This window comes from Lagopus leucura, unplaced genomic scaffold (genome assembly GCF_019238085.1).
Source record: "Lagopus leucura isolate 7727_CA_CO unplaced genomic scaffold, USGS_WTPT01 Super-Scaffold_100157, whole genome shotgun sequence".
Lineage (NCBI taxonomy): Eukaryota > Metazoa > Chordata > Aves > Galliformes > Phasianidae > Lagopus > Lagopus leucura.
This window is the reverse complement of record NW_024962334.1, coordinates 12384062-12401167: the sequence shown is the minus strand read 5'-3', so window position 1 is coordinate 12401167 and position 17106 is coordinate 12384062. Positions and strand designations below refer to the sequence as shown.

Below are 17106 nucleotides of genomic sequence, written 5' to 3'. Positions count from 1 at the left end.
AGCCAGACAAAGCCCCAGGTCAACTGAGGCCAGAGCAGGCAGTGAAGTGGTCCTACCTCTCCTGGACCTCCCTACAGTCCACATGCTGGCTAAACCCCACTCTTAGGCATTGCATGTGCAGTGGACTTCTCTAGTGGTACTATGGAACCACATCTGCTTTATATGGTAGAAAAGCAGGGTTTTAGCCCCTTTGTTAACCTGTTTTTCTTGCTTACCTCCTGTTGGCTCCTACTCTCAACCTCACTTAACCAGTACAGTCTCATGACATGGGTCATGAGCAACATCAAAGGTTGCTCCGATGGGCTCTGACAAGATTGCAGGTAGCTTCGCTGCTTCTGTGCAATGGAGTTTTGCTCTATTTTAATATTTTCTTCTTTTTAAAATAAAGTTTCAGTTGCTTCAGTTGCTTCAATTGCTAGTATTTTCTCACTGTAAAGCTGGGAGGATAAAAAATGAATATTTCAAGGCCTTTTTTCCTCACCCACCACTGGGACTTGCTGACTCAGCATCAGGCATTCCACGCACAGGGAAAATGTGACATTTCAGTGTCTGTCATGCTTCTGAGCCATAAACAGCCCCTGTCACGTTTGAAGCATGACTTGGTTGCCTTCTATATCTGATACATTGTGAAGAATGTAGGTATTTCTGTCGTGTGTGCTTTGTGAGTTATGCCTGATCTTAAAAGGGAACGGTATTTTTATCTGTGTTAAATACAGATTTCTCAAAATAAAACTGTCAAGGCTATGCTTTATGGTAGGTTTTGTTTTTCTTAAGTGATGTCTATGTAGATATTTTCCCTTAGTTTCTGTAATAGTTAGAAGAATCCAGACTCCCTGAAAATTGATGCATCCTCAAGGACTAGTAGGTTTCCATTTCTGGCATGTGCATCAAGATGAATAACAGTTCTCTAGCAGTCTGTATGGACTCAGGGTAAGTAGACCTCAACCTTTATCCCAACAGGAATTCCCAGACAAGAAAATTCTGACTTCATTTATGGTTTATAGGAAGTAACGTAAACCATGACAAAAGAAAGTGTTCAGTTTTCTTCACAAGCAATCACATGGGATCTGTGTGCTGCTTGAATTCACCTTTGGGTCAATAGGTCAAATATTAAAAAGCATTATACTGTCCCAAAAAGTCCTCTTACAGCTTCTAATGCTTTCCCAGTGCTGATAATTTACTACCATTAATAGTAGCTGCAGTCTTTTTCCAGTGCAAGTGTAGACAGTTAAATGCTAAGCCTTTGAATTTTACATGAAGAAATCTCAGTTTCCTGAGTTAGCCCCAGCTTAGAGAAGCTTCTGAACAAAAACACCTAAGTTCCCGTTGATCTACAAATAGATGCAGTGTGGACAATAGTTTAACCCTGTGAGGAATGTACCCAAGCATGTGTAACATTCCAAATCTGTGTAGTCTTTGTTTTGCTGGCAGCTTTAAAAGAAAAAAAAAAAAAAAAAAAAAAGGCAAACAATAAATACATGAAAAACATCAAAAGAGGAACATCTGCTTGTTTTTCTTTATAAATCTATGTAAGTATAGTTTTGAAAACATTTTTTAAACTCAGATCCTGATACTGCCAAGTAAGATCAATGTGAACTTAGAATTCAATTAGAGAAGGATCAAGCCATGACAGCGCAAATACTTCTGTCCATTGGGAGAACAGCTGCTGGAAGCAGTGGGTAGAGAGTCCTAAAGCCACGCTGGCCAAGTACTGGTTGCACGTGCATGAAAACACCTGATAATTTGTGCCTCTGCTGCTTCATTATGGCATCCTATGGCAAATGGAAGAACAGACAGCAAATCCATCCCTTTCACCACGCTCCTGTGATGCAGGAATACTTAGTCCCTCCTTTTCTGAGCTTGATGAGCAGCAGGCAACCTCTCCCACAGTCTCCAGAAATTGAAGAGGATGAGTTTATTGATAGACTTATCTTATACCTTTATATCTTCAGTTTGAGGAACCCAAAGTGTTCCTCAGCATGCTGCATTCTGTCTGCATCGAGGAATTGGTATTGTTGTGTCTTGAGGGAGATTAGGGAGAAAAACATGTACTTCCACTACCAGTTGCAATTTTGTTGGTCCAGTGTTACTGGACAGAGACGTTCTGCCTGAAATTTTGAAGTAAGAAAATAGCTCAGCTTAGACAGCTGCAGCAGTTACCAGACCATGTCTTGAGAGTTGCTGCCATAGCAAATGTATATAGTAAAATAATGAGTTCTTCTAGAAATTCTGTAATAATTTGAATTATTCTCTCAGAAATCTTCATTGCTTTCTATATAAATCCTGCCTTTTGGAATCTGCTGTCATAATTTTACAGAGTTCAGTTTATGCAAAGGAGAACTGTAGATTTCATTAAAGAGTTTTATAATGTTTAATCTATGTGTTTATTTCAGACGTTTGGGAATATAATAGTTTTAAGGAGAACAAAACTAATTGTGATTTTCCTTTTTAAATGTAATTATGATTGGACTTTTTTTGCATTGAGTATTTCTACACGAAAAATCTGCATTTCAATTGGTATCCCTTGCATAACAGATTTTATTTTGGAGTAACTAAAGTAAGGAGGGCTACTAAGCAGCTCAGATTTGTGCACATTATGTCCTTCAAAATACCAAATAATCACAATAACCCGTGGTAGTGGGATCTGGTTTGTACATAGTTTTAAGATCTTTTTAAGACCACTTGAAGTTAAGCTCTAGGTTTAATTTTATTTATTTAGTGTATATGGCCTTTTAGCTACAATTAGATTTCTTTCCTCATTTATTGATAATGGAAGGTTTATACTATTCTCTGATTGCATGCTGTGTCCTCTGTAAACCAAATAATCTCTCTTGTGACCTTTTCTTTCTTTCTTTATGTAAGTATATACACATAAATACAAATGCACCTTTTCTGTGGGATAGCATTCTGTAAAATACAATTATGTGAGAATGTGGATAGTAGGAGTTAAATTGCAAGATTTGTTGACTCAGTGCAGGGGCAAAGGACTTGACACCTGTCTAAATATCAGTAAGAAAGTCCTGGAAAATATACATCAATCAGTGAGTGTGTCATTAACCCAGCACAGTACATGGCAAATAAACATACTGAATGCAATATTGTCTAACTTGCAATAAGACATCATGTCGTAAGTTCACTAGAACCAAGTCAGTGACAAAACAAAATAAATAGGTAAGGTGTTAAACTTAGACTGCAGCTCATCTGGCAGATTGGTCTTTTGCTTCCAGAGGTCATCAGTGAGTTTCTAATTTGGGGTTCATGGTGCAGTGATTGCGTAGCATTCTTCAAAATTGTTATAGAATGACTTGGAGTAATCTGAGGTAATGAATTGATTCTTACTTAACAGCAATTTAAATAGCAATGTTGTCATTAAAACAGTACAAAAGTGAGTGACAAGGCAAGTGAACACCTTTGGAGCTTGAGTGACACAGTGACTTTATCAGAGGTTGAACTGTCTTTCTGGCTCTGGTAAACTGTATGAGGTGGAAAGTGTGGAAATTTGTTTCAAAGAAAACTAAAAAGTAAAGAGCTATAAAAATCTCACCTCCTAATGGCACAAGTATGAGAAATGGCTTTTTATATCAGTCTCTGATAGTTCTGGTTAGGATTGCATTTTGTGCAAATAAAAGAAGGTACCATGTATCTTATGCAGTGCTCTGAAGATGGAAACCATAGCGACTCAGGTCTGTACGTACTACCCAAGATGAAGGGCAAATCAAATCAGCGTTGGCAGATAAAATGCATGATGGAAAGTTCTGCAACAGCTCTGTGGTGAACAGACCAATAACAATTCGGTTCCAGCAATATTTAGTTTTAGCAAATGCTGTGCTGCCCATGAACAAACTTAATTAAGAGAAAGCTGATGCCGGCTTACACTGCACTGCACAGCACTCTGATAGTTTGCACAGTGAGAAGAAATCCTGAGCATATATAAATGGTGAACTCATTTTAAAGTTCATGTTTTTAATTAAAACAGTACTTGTAATGCTTTGCTGTAAAGCTGATACAGGTATTTGTGGCAAATAATTTCCTACGATACGTGTTCTTTTTCTCTGCATAGGTCACAGTTTTTAGGAATTTGCTTGTTTGCAATTTTTTGACAAAATTTAGTAGAGCAAATGTTAACCTATGTCTTGTTTGAAAAGTAACTACACAGAGCATTTCAGCTATGGCACAGTTAAGCCCGGGTGCCTGGGTCACAGCTCTCTTTTCTGATTAGATGTTCGCACATAATGGGCCTTATGGCAGAAATTATTTTCTTTGGTCATTGTAAAGCTTGGATGTGCTCAAATTTACTTATGCAAATAAAAATGAAATGCTTCTGAAAATAATTGGGAACATGGTTTTCTTCAGAATAGCACTTACAAATGTGTTCATGTGTGGGACCACTGTCTTTTCAGAAAGCATCCCTTTATTGTCAACAGGCTGTTGACTTGACTTGTTGACAATTAAGCTTATGCAGAAAATGTATGCTGCGGTTCTAGTTTTAGATCTATTTATAACGCTTGATGGATTGGGCTTAATTATTGCTCTACAATAGTTGCATAATTATGCTGAGGCTGCTGAGGGCTATTGTCCTACAATGAAGGGGCTAATAAATTGTAAACCATGGCAATGTAAAAGTTGGTTAAGGCTGGGTACGAAAGAAATTTATGAAACTTGTCGTCAGCACTCGATCTTAAAAGGCACAGGGACTACCATGAAGGAGATGTAGCAGGGTTGAAGAGACATTTAGCATCTCAGAATGTTAAATATCTTGATGTATTAGAGCCTTGGAAGGGCCATCAGACAATATCCCAATTCTTTTGAAGGTCCCTATGAGAAAATAAACCTCTGAATACCCCATGTGTTCTGCTCTGCAGTACTTTCCCCTTTGAAACTTCTCATGTTTAGACACAGTCTCAGCTGGTGAGGTAGCTGGTTATTGAGGGAGGTCCAAATGCAAAGAACATTGGAAGGACTCTTGAGAATAAGGCTTGCACCACTTCTACCTGTTTCCTTCTGCTGCATCCTGGATTTTTAGTACTTATTAGCACTTCTAATAAAATCCATGTAAACTTTAGGTTCTCTGCACAATCTTGTAAGCCTTTTGGTGTGCTGCACGCCACAAGTGTGTGATCATTCTGGGACCAATACCTAACTGGCCATTGATTTAGTTGTCTCTGCTGCCCACACAAAAGAAAGCAAATAAGCCAGTAAAAAGTGGAAGGAAACCCTAGGAGCTGCACTGGAGTCCTGTACACCTTGTGTCACTGCAATAATGGCTTAAAATATGTCATTAGCAGTTTTAAAAGACTACATAATCTGAACCATTTCTGTACGGGGTTTGTGTGTTTCTTGTGGTCTGTTAGCTTGAATGTTTTGTTGTTTTGTTGTTGTTGTTTTTTTTTAATAAATAAAATTATAATATGACAAATCTTTGAAAGTAAGGCTACTGCTTCTTAAATCAGCGCATTTCCATTGATTCACAGAAGCCATGTGGGCATACACTTGAAGGATCCTAGTGCTCAGCCCTCCCTCCCAGTCTCTCTGGATTTTCTGCCAGCACTTTGAAGGGGTGCAATTGGAGCAACCTTTCCTTAACTCTCACTCCAGCAGCTGACATTCATCCTATCTAAGATAACTAAGTTAGAAGAATCCTGTCAAGGAAGAGAGAATTTTGCGAAATGTTGCTTGCAGACATTAAGTGTTAGATCTGTTGTTAGACACCTGAATTATAAATTCAGTAGTAAATTCTCTGCTTGAAAGCCAGGTGTCTTTTACAAACATACAAAAATATGCTACTTAAGGAATAAATAGTAGAAAACTAGAAAACTGGGGAAAAAAACATTTTTTAATTCATTGTTTTTTATGTATAAATCCAGGCAAATCAAATCAGCTTTCAAGGGAATATGTATTTCAGGTGTTCTGGTAAGTTCTTATGAGTTATAATACTTATATATAGATATATATATATATATATATATATATAAAGTAATAAAAAACAAGAAGAGATATTGAATGTGAATCTCCTGAGAGAAGTTATCATGTTTCCTCTGAATTTCATTTAAGCTCAGTTGCTTACACAGAACCCAGCTAAGAACCAGTGTCATAAGTTGAATATGAGACGGATGCTACAGATGTAACTACGATTTTCAAAATACTTAGCAAACACTGGAAAATGTTCAAAATGTCATATACATGTTTGTGTGTAAGTGGTCTGATTTTGTATAAGTGGTTCCACATAATTCTGTGATAAATGACATAAAGGATGTAACTGTTTTTATATTCAGGGCTTGACAGAAGTTCAGTGCGGATTTTTAAAGGAATAAAGTGGCATGCATAGCCTGAAGATCTGGGCACTGACTATTATGAAGAGATGAACTAGTGTGGGGAAAATATGAACTGGAAGTAATTTGAACCTGGGTATGAAATGTTCATAAAGATGTGACCATGCTTCTAAAATAATCTGTAATATCGATCTGCATCAATATTAATGTGATGATGTCTCAATTCAGTAGAGACAAGATAAACATATAATCTGTGAATATAAACCCTGAATGTGTCTTTACAAAGAAGACGTTAGAATCTCTCGCAGATCCAAATACAAAGCTGTATTCTTATATGTTCCCGGGGTTATTTTGGAAGATAGAAAAGGAATCGTTTGAAGTAACAGTCAGTGCTTCACTTCCTAGAGCAAACTGCTCCAAGAAGAAGTAACTTAGGTTGAATTAAAAGAATTAGTACATGGGGTTCCTGAATAAACCAAACACTCTTGGTTTCTAGACCTATTGAGATTACTGGAGGTTTCAGTTCCTTAGCAAAAAAAATAATGTAGTTAGAAGCTGCCAGCCCCTCCCTACATTTGTCTTTAAAGAATGCATTACTGAATGTCCTACATAAAGAGGCTTAGCCTCTTACACCAGCTGAAATTCTTCCTTCAGCTTTTCATGCACTGCTTCCAAAGATTATCTCAGGATGGGAGGGAAAGTCCCATCAGAGCACTGTCCTTTCTTGAAGGGAGTATCTGGGAGGATTCAGCAAAGGAAATGGCAACTGGGAACTCCAGCACACCCTCTGCTGCATTTTGTATGTTTCAAATGCTGTTGGTGTAGTATGTTACAAATCCTCTGCGTTATAAACTTCTTCTGTTTCTTTGGCACGGGCCTTGAGAGCTGAGTGACTGACTTAGTTCTTGCTGAAAGGCAGAGACAAAATTTCTGGCTGTTTCCCCAGTACAACTGTTCCTGACTGCTGAACTTCAGAGCCTTGCAGCAAGATGCCTGCTGCCGAATGCTGGGAATGCTCTGATGCTGGGACTTAGTCAAAAACTCGGGCTTAACCTTCTGTTTGTTTGCAATACTCACAGTTTTAAATCTTCCTATCTGTGTTCTTGGCTAGTTCCTAACATTCATACCCTCAGCCAGAATGGCCTAGCTTTGTGTGCTTGCCGTTAGTGTCCCTGAAGCTAACATTCCAGAGCAGCTGCAGTATTTGGGCTATGAAGACAGTGAAACAGGCTGGGATGGGAGCAGAGGGAGCTGCAAAGACCTCTGCAGTTGGCTAGAGAGAAGCTTTAATTGGCTTCATTTCATTTTTTTTTTTTTTTCCTTGATGACCCATTTTGAGGCACTCTACACACAGACTGGCATGTGCCAGGACCCAGAAAGATCTGGGTCTGTGGTGTGAGGCTGAGTCCAGATTTCAAAGGGCTAGGGTTGCTGGGATAGGTTCACCCTGTTTCTGTGGAGTTTCAGTGCAAGTGCGAGCTGTCCTTGGGAAGTGTGGCCCTCCTTGGGCTCCTAAGTGGAAGACCTTAAGAAAGATGAACTTCAGTGAGAATGGTTGGAAGCAGACTGCTAATGGTGCCTTGAGACTGCACTTGCAAGTTTACATGCCTTAAAAATGATATGCTTGCAGCTGGCATATACAGCAGGCTCCAGAGCTGCCTTTCCCTTTCCTGCAAAGCAGCAGTTTGGGCTGGCTTTGCACACATTAAATAGCAGTCTTTTGTGCATGAGGTCCAGGAAAACAAGAATAATAGAATCGTACAATAGCTTAGATTGGAAGGGATCTGCTTCCTCTGAGCTCCCTTGTCATCTGGAGATAAGTTTGATGTCCTGGTGTGGAGGGGCAGGGATTGCAAAACCCCAATGGCAGCAGGGACTCTGCTGCACTTTGCTTGTTGCCCCACTGTGGCAGATGTGGGGTGTCTGAGCCAGATGGAGGTTTCTATGGGACATGTGGCTTCCTGCTGCCGAGCCTCACTCTCCCGTCTGATATATTAGACATAAGATGTAGTTCTGAAGTGATGTTGAGCCTCAGCCAAATGATTTTAAGCTCTCTCACTTGAAAATGGAGCTTGTACTGATGGCTGATCAGTTTGGAAATGGACACAATAATAAATGGGAATTTAGGATTCCAAAGTGGAAGGAGGTACTTTTTAACATCTGGTGAAAAGTCATGGTAAGACCTAAATGAAACAGGGAGAGCTTGGGCCACACTGCGTGTGTTCAGACACCACAGTGCCCACCCATCCTGCAGCCCTGGGGTGTGGGCTTTTACTGTAGATGGAAACCTGACTAAAACCTAGTTCGGATGATGAAAGGAGAGTAGTTTCCAGGGTGCTTACATTCATGTTTCTGGTTAGGCTCATCTTGTCAGCCAAAAAGCACACCTGGATCTGTGGGATGCCTGCCTTTTAACCTAAAAACTCTGCAGCCACACTGGGGACGGGGGGTTCTATACTGCTCTTGTAATGTGTGCTTTGCTCCAAGCGTAATGTGCTTTACCAGGCTTCATTGCCTAGGGAAGGCTTTCTGTCAAGTTTCAGTTTGTGGTGTAAGATATGGCTTCTTTGGGGTTATATTTCTCTGCAAAGGAAAGGAGTATTTCTCTAAATGTTATATTTGTATAGTGAGGAGAAATAATGTTGATTTTTTTCCCTTTCTTTGAAAACATTGCTGTATTGTGGAGGTAGCTTGAGTGGCTTCATCTGTCTCTCTGCTTGTGGCTCTTGTTTATTACGTTGATAAAAGATAGGACTGGTAAATCCTTGTGAGAGAGTGACTGCATCCTGCTAGCCTTTCATTCATCCTCGAAGTATAGCTAAACTTTCCATGGATATTTAAAACAACAGCGTTTAATCTCTAACACAGTTAAAAGGCTTATGTGCTCTTACTCCAGAAGTGAGACACGTTGGTGGCAGCTCTTATTTATTTTATTTGTTTGCCACAGCTTGAAAACTGAGTAGTCGAAAGAAGAGTTCTCATTCTAATATTCCAGTGGAATGAATTGCTTCAGTGAAAGTAAAGGATGTTGTTCAGCTACTGAGGCGTAACGCCGCCTTTTCCATTTTAGTCTGTCCTTTGGCTATGGTGATCTCATCTGCATAATACTGCTGGGTTTTTTCTTAATATTGACAAGGGATGTCAGTCCCTGAGCACTGGTTGGTGGATGAATCAAAGTCCTTAACCAATCAACTGGTACAGGTTTGCATTAATGGTGTGATCATTTCTGAAAAACGATACCTATTGGAATTGCAAACAATGCTGCTTTGATTTGCTTCCACAATGCCTCTGCTTTAATTGCCTCCATTGCTCACATTTTCAAAGTGTTTAGTAACAGTGAAGAGTCTTCCTAATCTGCTATATCTTTCCTTTTATTTTCCCTCTTGTGGCCTGTGCAGGGAAAACAAAGTAACAAGCAATAAATCTTAAAATAGTACGAAAAAGATGAAGAAGAAAAAAATTAAAAATAACAATTTTATTTATTTTTTTTTTTAAAGGAAAGAAAAAAGAAAACATTTCAGTTTGGGTTTTTGTTTGTTTTTTTTTGTTTTGGTTTGGTTTTTTGTTTTGTTTTTTGTTTTTTCCCCTTTCAAAGCTAAAAGTATAAGCTGAAGCTCTTTTCTTGCCTTCCAGGACAGTTTGCATGATTACACTTGCATTGTCAGTACTGTACCTGTTCTGATCTCTCTCTAATATCTTCCTGTGATTGTAAAGGAGCTTGCTTTTTGACATGTATGCATGTAAATTGCAGTGAAAAAGAAAGGGGAGTGGCTGCACAGGAAGAGGTCTGGAAAAGGGAAATCATGTTTTTCTAGATTTTTTTGTGACTTCAGCTCAATTTGCATTAAGTTCACTGTCTGTGTGTTTTTTTTCTCTCCTTTGCACCTTACCATAAGACATAGTAATAATGAATATGGTTTTATGGAAAGTACCTTGAAAATGTGCCTACTTTGTTCTTTTATTTCTGCTTTGTAAAACAGTAGAGGATTCAACCTGCATGGTAATGGGTAGTTTTATGGATAATGGATCTGGAGATGCAAAAGTAGAATGCAATGGACATTAAGCAATGTGTCCAAAGACAAGAATTAACAACTCTTAGATCAGGATCCAAATTATGCAGTAAGAAAGTACTACAAGAATCTTGGTTTTGGGACCTTTGGCATACCCATTTGCAGCTTTTCTTCTCATCCAAAAGGCCTAAAATATCCCTTGCACCTTGCATAGGTGAAGTTGAATGCTTTCTTTGGCTTTTGATTCTATTTCGTTAACCTGGACTGTGTTTAGTCATCCATGAAATGATGGCTGGGTGAAACATAGCTTGAAACTCAGATTTCTGCTTCTCTTTGCAAAGCCTTGAGTGTGTAAGGCAGGGAAAGGGCAGACATCTTGGTTCTGTGCTGTCTTCATACATCTTCCAGAAACACAACCTGTGATTCGTCGTGTTTGACAAGATATGTCGGCACTGCTTTTAATGGAGTGTAATTTGAAGCCAGTGTAGTTGACCTGGGGCAGATGGCTTCAGGACTGTGTGCAGTTTCCTCAGTGTAAGCTGTAGTGCTGCTGCAAGATTGTTTAACCCATTTCAGGACACCTCCTAGGAAAAAAAAAAAAAAAAAAAAAAAAAAAAAAAAAAAAAAAGTACTTCTTGCCCCTGTTGAAAAAGAACTTCTTTCTGCCCATTGAAACGTGTAATAAAAAAGATTAAATCTATCTGAGAAGACTTTCAGTAATGTATTGCCTGGCTTGCTGCGTAGCATAAAGATTGTATCTTATGTTTTTGTTTATTAAGCATTAACTAAAATTATGTTGTCATGCCTGTGATCCAGATGAGGCCTGCTGAGTATTACCTACCACTTCTGATGGGGACAAAAAGAAGGAAAAATAATGTGGAAAACATTCTGTGTTTTGAACCAACCTTGCTGATGATGGACAGGTTGGATGGGAAGTCTGCAGGCTGGAAAGCACATCTGCTGAAAACATGTGTTGGGTTTTATTTATTTACGTTAACAGTGAGCGCGTTTATGACAATGATGTTTTCTTCACAATCTGTTTGTTAACTTAGGACACAAACCCAAGAACATTTGTGCATGAGAATTATTTTCTACAAATGATTAGTGTCACTGAGTTCAGTAAGAGCAGTCACGCACAAAGTTAAGCACATGCATGAGAGTTTGCAGAAATTTGGCAAAAATTGTTGTCATTGTAAACAGGTTGCCCAGCTTCGCTTCTACTGCGGCTGTAATTTTTTTGGCTTGGTCTTCTTATGAGTAGCCGTCATTGCAGGAGCAGTAAACTATTCCATTCTGCTGAGTCTAACTGAGGCTGTTTCTCTCATTTTGTCACAGCAACAAGAGCAAGATCCCACAAATCTATACATCTCAAATTTACCGGTTTCCATGGATGAGCAGGAACTGGAGAACATGCTGAAACCTTTTGGACATGTCATTTCCACCAGAATATTAAGAGATGCAAATGGAGTCAGCAGAGGAGTTGGCTTTGCCAGGTGAAATCCTTACTCGTTTTATGTGTATTTTTTGGCTTTATTCCTTTGCAAATGCTGTCTACTCCATAACTCTAACACCTCGTAGCTATGGAAAATGCAAAGCAGCACCTTTATCAGATTGTGCATCTGTTCTTTCCACTGAGCTGAGGAATACCAGTGCAGAAGGATGTTCATTTCATTTCTCCAAAAATTTGTTAAAAAAAAAAAAAGTTTGTTATATGTATGTATGTATATGGAAATAAAAATCGCTAGGAATAAAGAGCTATCCATGCAATATTAAGCTTGGATAATAATAAATGTCAGTGTCCTACAGCCAAAGGAACCCACGCGATGAGGAAATTGTTTAAATATTTAAAAACAACTTTGCAAATTGTTTGCAAGAGCAAGAGGAAGAGATTGCAATTGAAAAAAAATCCACAGGTTCCTTAACAACTAAAAAAATCTCAAGCCTATGAGAAGAGATTAAGAAGAAATATTTGCATCTAACATGCCCTGACAGAGTAGTCTGGACAGAATGGGCAGTGTGTTACTTCCATGTGGGTCATTGTCAGGATAGAAAGGCAAGTTTCAATGTGTACTCTCAAGGAATATTTACACAGATTCTCCACAGCTTGGAACATTCTTAAACATTTTTCTTTTGAAAAGCTAATGAATGGAAAGCTGTATGTAGAAAGATACTGAAAAAGCAAATAAGAAGATAAATAAAACTGTGCTGTAAATCACTCGTCTGCTTTGAGAGAAAAATCAAAAATAATAATTAAAATAAAAATCCCAAATCATTGTTTGTACAGAATATTCATAACACTATCCTTTGTAGAGGAGGCAAATTGAGTTAGACATCTTTTGAATTTATTTGAAATATGCCATATCTTGGCATATCATGGCACTTATGTTAGTGTCATAACACCACTCAGTGGAATGGGGTACTGTACGATAAAAAGGTAGCGTGCTGGATAAGTGACATTGTAGTGTTACCTTTGTCCTTGATGTGAAAGATTATCATGCACAAAGAATGTTAAGATAACACTGTTTGAATTCACATGGAAAAAGGCAAAACATTTATACTGACAGAGGGCACACCGTTCTTTATGCATTCTTGCAGATAATAACATGAATCTTTCTAGCTCACTAAATATAAATTAGTGTAACTCATGGATAAACTTGCATTTTAAAAATTGAATTTGTTTGTGAAAATGTATTTAATAATGTAACATATTTCAAAAAGCCTTTCATGTGCTAAGATGAAGGTTTTGTAATTCATCATGCAAATGACAGAGTAGTAAAAACTTTGCTCTGAAGTTGAAGTATAGCAGAGATTTTCCTGACCCTGAGTGAGGACAGAGTTAATCCAAAAATGTATAATTACAGCTGAATGCTGACTCTTGTCTTGGCAGAATTACCAGTACAAGCTGTAATTACACGACCACCTGATCTTCTTTTGGTAAAAGTGTGCTCTTCGGTATCATTTTACTGCATGTCACTCAAAAGAGATGAATTTGTTTAGCTTAGCTTGTAATCATGAGGGTTTCATTCTAGTGTACCTATACTGTAAGTACACAGAGTGTAGGTATGAATACAGTATATCTAGGGAATGGCAGCTGTATTACAGCCCAGACAAGATTATAGAAGTTCTGATCAGCAACCCATCTGGTGATCTTAGCTGTTACATCTTCTGGCTGGGGCCCTCTTGCCACAGTGGAGCTGCTTGCTTGTGAAAGTGCCTCATGCTCCTTTCCACAACTCTTACACGAGCCACAGGAGCTCAGAAGAAGTCAACTTTTTGTACACTAGAACCCAGCAATTTTTAAGTTAGGTGGTTCAAAATTATTAATTAAGTGCTGTGAGGGTTAAAAATCCCTTTTTGACACTGCCCAATTAGGTGAATAGTGAATGTCAAAGTAAGTATTCTCAAAAAGTAAAGACTTTTTCAAGAAGTAAAGACTTCCTGTAGACAACTATTGTGAGATTTTTCTCCTAAGTGGGTATGATTAGCAATTTCATGGTACTGCAGGTGGCTACTTAATCATTTATAATCAAAGTGGCTTCAAATGTTCTTGGATCAAACTCTTAGATCGGAGTAATGTCTAGCCACATTAAAGTTCAGCCTCTTTCAAAATACACACATAGAAAACTAGCTCACTTTTTTTAAGCTGTTACAGTATTTTTTTCTTTTCCATTCCTCAAAAGCAGCAGAACAGATTTTGTTGAAACTTTCTAGAATGTTTCACTGTGGCTTGAACACATCTGTGCCTGGGCACACCAGGGGAGAGACTTTGGGAGGAGAGTTATTAGCAAGGGGCCCATGAAGGTTAACTGGATTCCAGCTGTGGCTCCACAGAAGTCCGTCCTGTTGAAAAGGAATTGATGTAACCTCTGGACACCCACCTGTACCTTGCTGCTCTCCTTGGCTTTGCACTTCAGGGCTGGTGCTACCTGGCTCCAGGCTCACTGTGGGAGCTGCCATTTGGCAGGTTCTGCCTCGCTGCTGTCAGCAGGGCTTCTGCTGACACAGATGAGCAGAGCTGTGGCTGAACACAGCTGGTCACGTAGCAGGAAGAGAAATGTGGTGGAGTAGCAGGGAGTAGTGCTTCCTATAAGCAGGGAATATGGAAAAAGAAGGTGAAGATGAGAAGCCTTGTGTTCAGTCTGTTGTGAGATTTCTTGTACAAAGAGGCACAGGATTTCATCACAAGACTTAAAATGGTAGGTGTTTCTCTCAAACCCCTGTTGCCATGAGCCGTTTAGTGGCTTCACCGCTTGATCCTTCTTTTTGAAAGCGTAAGTGGATTTCCCCAAAGCTTAAAGTGAACGCAAAGTCCTTAATCCTCAAGAGAAGCAAACAAAACAAAAGAAAAAGCAAAAACCAAAGCAACTGGATTTGAAGGCTTTTTTTTCTGAGATATCATTCTAAAGCTGCTATGTCATCTCTTATGATTCGAGCTTTGTGAACTAGCCATTAACAATGTTGTTGGTGAGAGTAAAAAGCAGGTCAGAAGTAGGGAGTAAGAAAGGTCTTGGAGTTAGGCTGGAGATACTTGATAGCAGAAGGTGCCTAGAGCACTGAGGGAAATATTCAACTCCATCCTGAAGATGTCATGTTACATACAGGTAACTCCATATGCTGAAAGAGTTGGCTCTTCCACAGACCTGAAGGGTGAATACCATGTTTCAATGTCAGAAGAAATGCAGTAGTAACATGATCAAAGTGTAGCCAAAGTAGTGGAAATGTTTTGCTAAGTGAAAGAGGGACTGTTTGGAGGAAGACTTGTAGGGATCCCTGATGGTGCTCCTAGAAGCATCAGCAGCAACAGGGGATAGAGAACATCCAGGTAGTTTAAGGATACATCTCTGAAGAAGGGAAATGCTTTGTTCTTCCTTATTCAAGGGTTTAATTGAAGATGATTGAAAAGGTGTTCTAAAAGGTGCTATAAATTTAACTTGAACAAATCCATCATCTGAGACAGTAGTGCAGGCTTAGATATGATGAGGATCATTCCTTCTTTCAGTCAGAAGAGTGATCTGTCAAATCCTACATCTTCCCCAGGAAATTGCTTTATAATTGGATATCTCAGATGAAACTGGAAATCCCAAACATGCCCCAAAGACTGTGTATGATATCAGTACAATATTCCAATGCCTGCAGTGATAAATTTTCATCAAAAAGCCTCCCTGCAGAAGAATGCTGAAGTCCTCTATGGGATGAGCATATGTCTTCAAAATCCTTACATTTCCATCTGGTGTTGCAACCTAGATGAAATTTTTGTAGATTCAGTACATCCCTGAGAATATTGCCAGGCATGGGTCTGTGCTTACGTGGAGATGCAAATTCCAGAGAGGCACAGACAGGGCAGGGTCCCAGGATGAATGTCACTGGGAACCGATAAGATGAAAAATAAGCATGAAACCCTTAAAGGTGAAGAAAAGAGGAAAATTAGAAGTTATCAGGTGATTTAGTTGAGCAATGTTCATGACCCAATCCCTAGGTACTTTGAGTTTAATTGAAAAGCTCCTAGGGATGTGAAGAAGGGGGCCCTGTGATATACTCTGCTGTACCCTGCTATACTGATGCCACTGAATTAGTGAAATAAAGATTGGGTTACAGAGCTCCATAGTAAAGTAGCATTAAAGTATTATTTGTGTCCTCCCTACAGTGATGGCAATATTTAGAATACCATACATACATGTACCACACTCAACTGAACAGCAGAGAAAGCATTTTACAGGTCATTTTAAATGATAAATTGCAAAGAATTAGACTAAGAAGAATTAGATTAAACTACTTTTTTGGGGTTTTTTTTTTTTTTGCTTGTTTACTGTCTTGTAACTTAAAATGACCTTGCAAGATTGAGCCCCCAGGTGACATTTTACAACAAAGTCATAAGCCTCTGAAAACAGAAATTTATGATGGAAATGCTTGCAGTCAGACTGTCAAGTATTGCTCTGCTAGCAGGCACCAGTATAATATTTAACCTGAGACGGTGAAGACTGTAACATAAATCAGACAGGGACTAGGTAGAAATGACTGTGTGTTCATACTATTCTTTTTCCAGTAACAGGAGAAAAAGTGTCCAACATAAACTGTCATAAAAACATGTTTTGATGCTCTTCCCAGTGGAAGACCCAGGAGATTCTCAATTAGCTTTCTCTATTACCTCAGATCAAAAAGGTAACAATGAAGAGATGTCCCTTTGTGAAAACACAGAGGGATCTATAGTAGGGCATCTACCGCATCTACCCATTTTATCCTTTGGAGCTTGGGCTCTATTCTTGTCTTTTTACTGCCTTGTTCTCTTGGTGGAGCTTCCAAAGGAATGCTTTTCTCTGCCAGCAAATGTTTTTTTTTTTTTATTAAACTTATCTCCTACTTATCTGCATTTTACATGTATTAAATTTAGTCTTTGGAAACAGTATTTAACTCAGCAACTGAAATTTTGAGCTCCACAGGATCATTATTCTATTTATAGAGGTTTCATGTGAATTTCAGTAGAAATGGATCTGTTCCAGTTTCCACTCAAGCAAAATGAAAGAGCCAAGCCTTTAATTTTATATTCTTTCCCTCAAAGGAAGCTGTGCATCTTCCAGGGTTTTTCAGGGTAATATAGGTATCGTTTAGTTGCATTAGCTTTCTTCTGATACGAACAGGTTACTCTGTGGAGTGGAAGCTCTGTGACTCTGTGCAGGGAGATCAGAAGGGTCCCCTGTGCATAATGGGCCATGCTGCATGGATAGACCATATGCCTCCATTCTTCCCTGTCATCATTGGAATGGTTTTTGCATAACTTGTATATCCAACTGTTGGGGATGTGAAAGTTGGGGATGTAATGTACCTGGATA

General features: G+C 38.9%; 1 protein-coding gene across 7 annotated transcripts in view; it reads left to right on the top strand.

The window, feature by feature from the left end:
* Positions 1-17106, top strand: part of RBMS3 (RNA binding motif single stranded interacting protein 3) — a 698683-nt gene that overhangs the window by 534806 nt on the left and 146771 nt on the right. For all 7 annotated transcript variants that reach the window (XM_042888085.1, XM_042888084.1, XM_042888087.1 and 4 more), the window contains one exon: positions 11615-11772. In XM_042888085.1, the coding sequence (XP_042744019.1) occupies positions 11615-11772 (158 nt within the window). The remainder of the gene's footprint in view (positions 1-11614; positions 11773-17106) is intronic.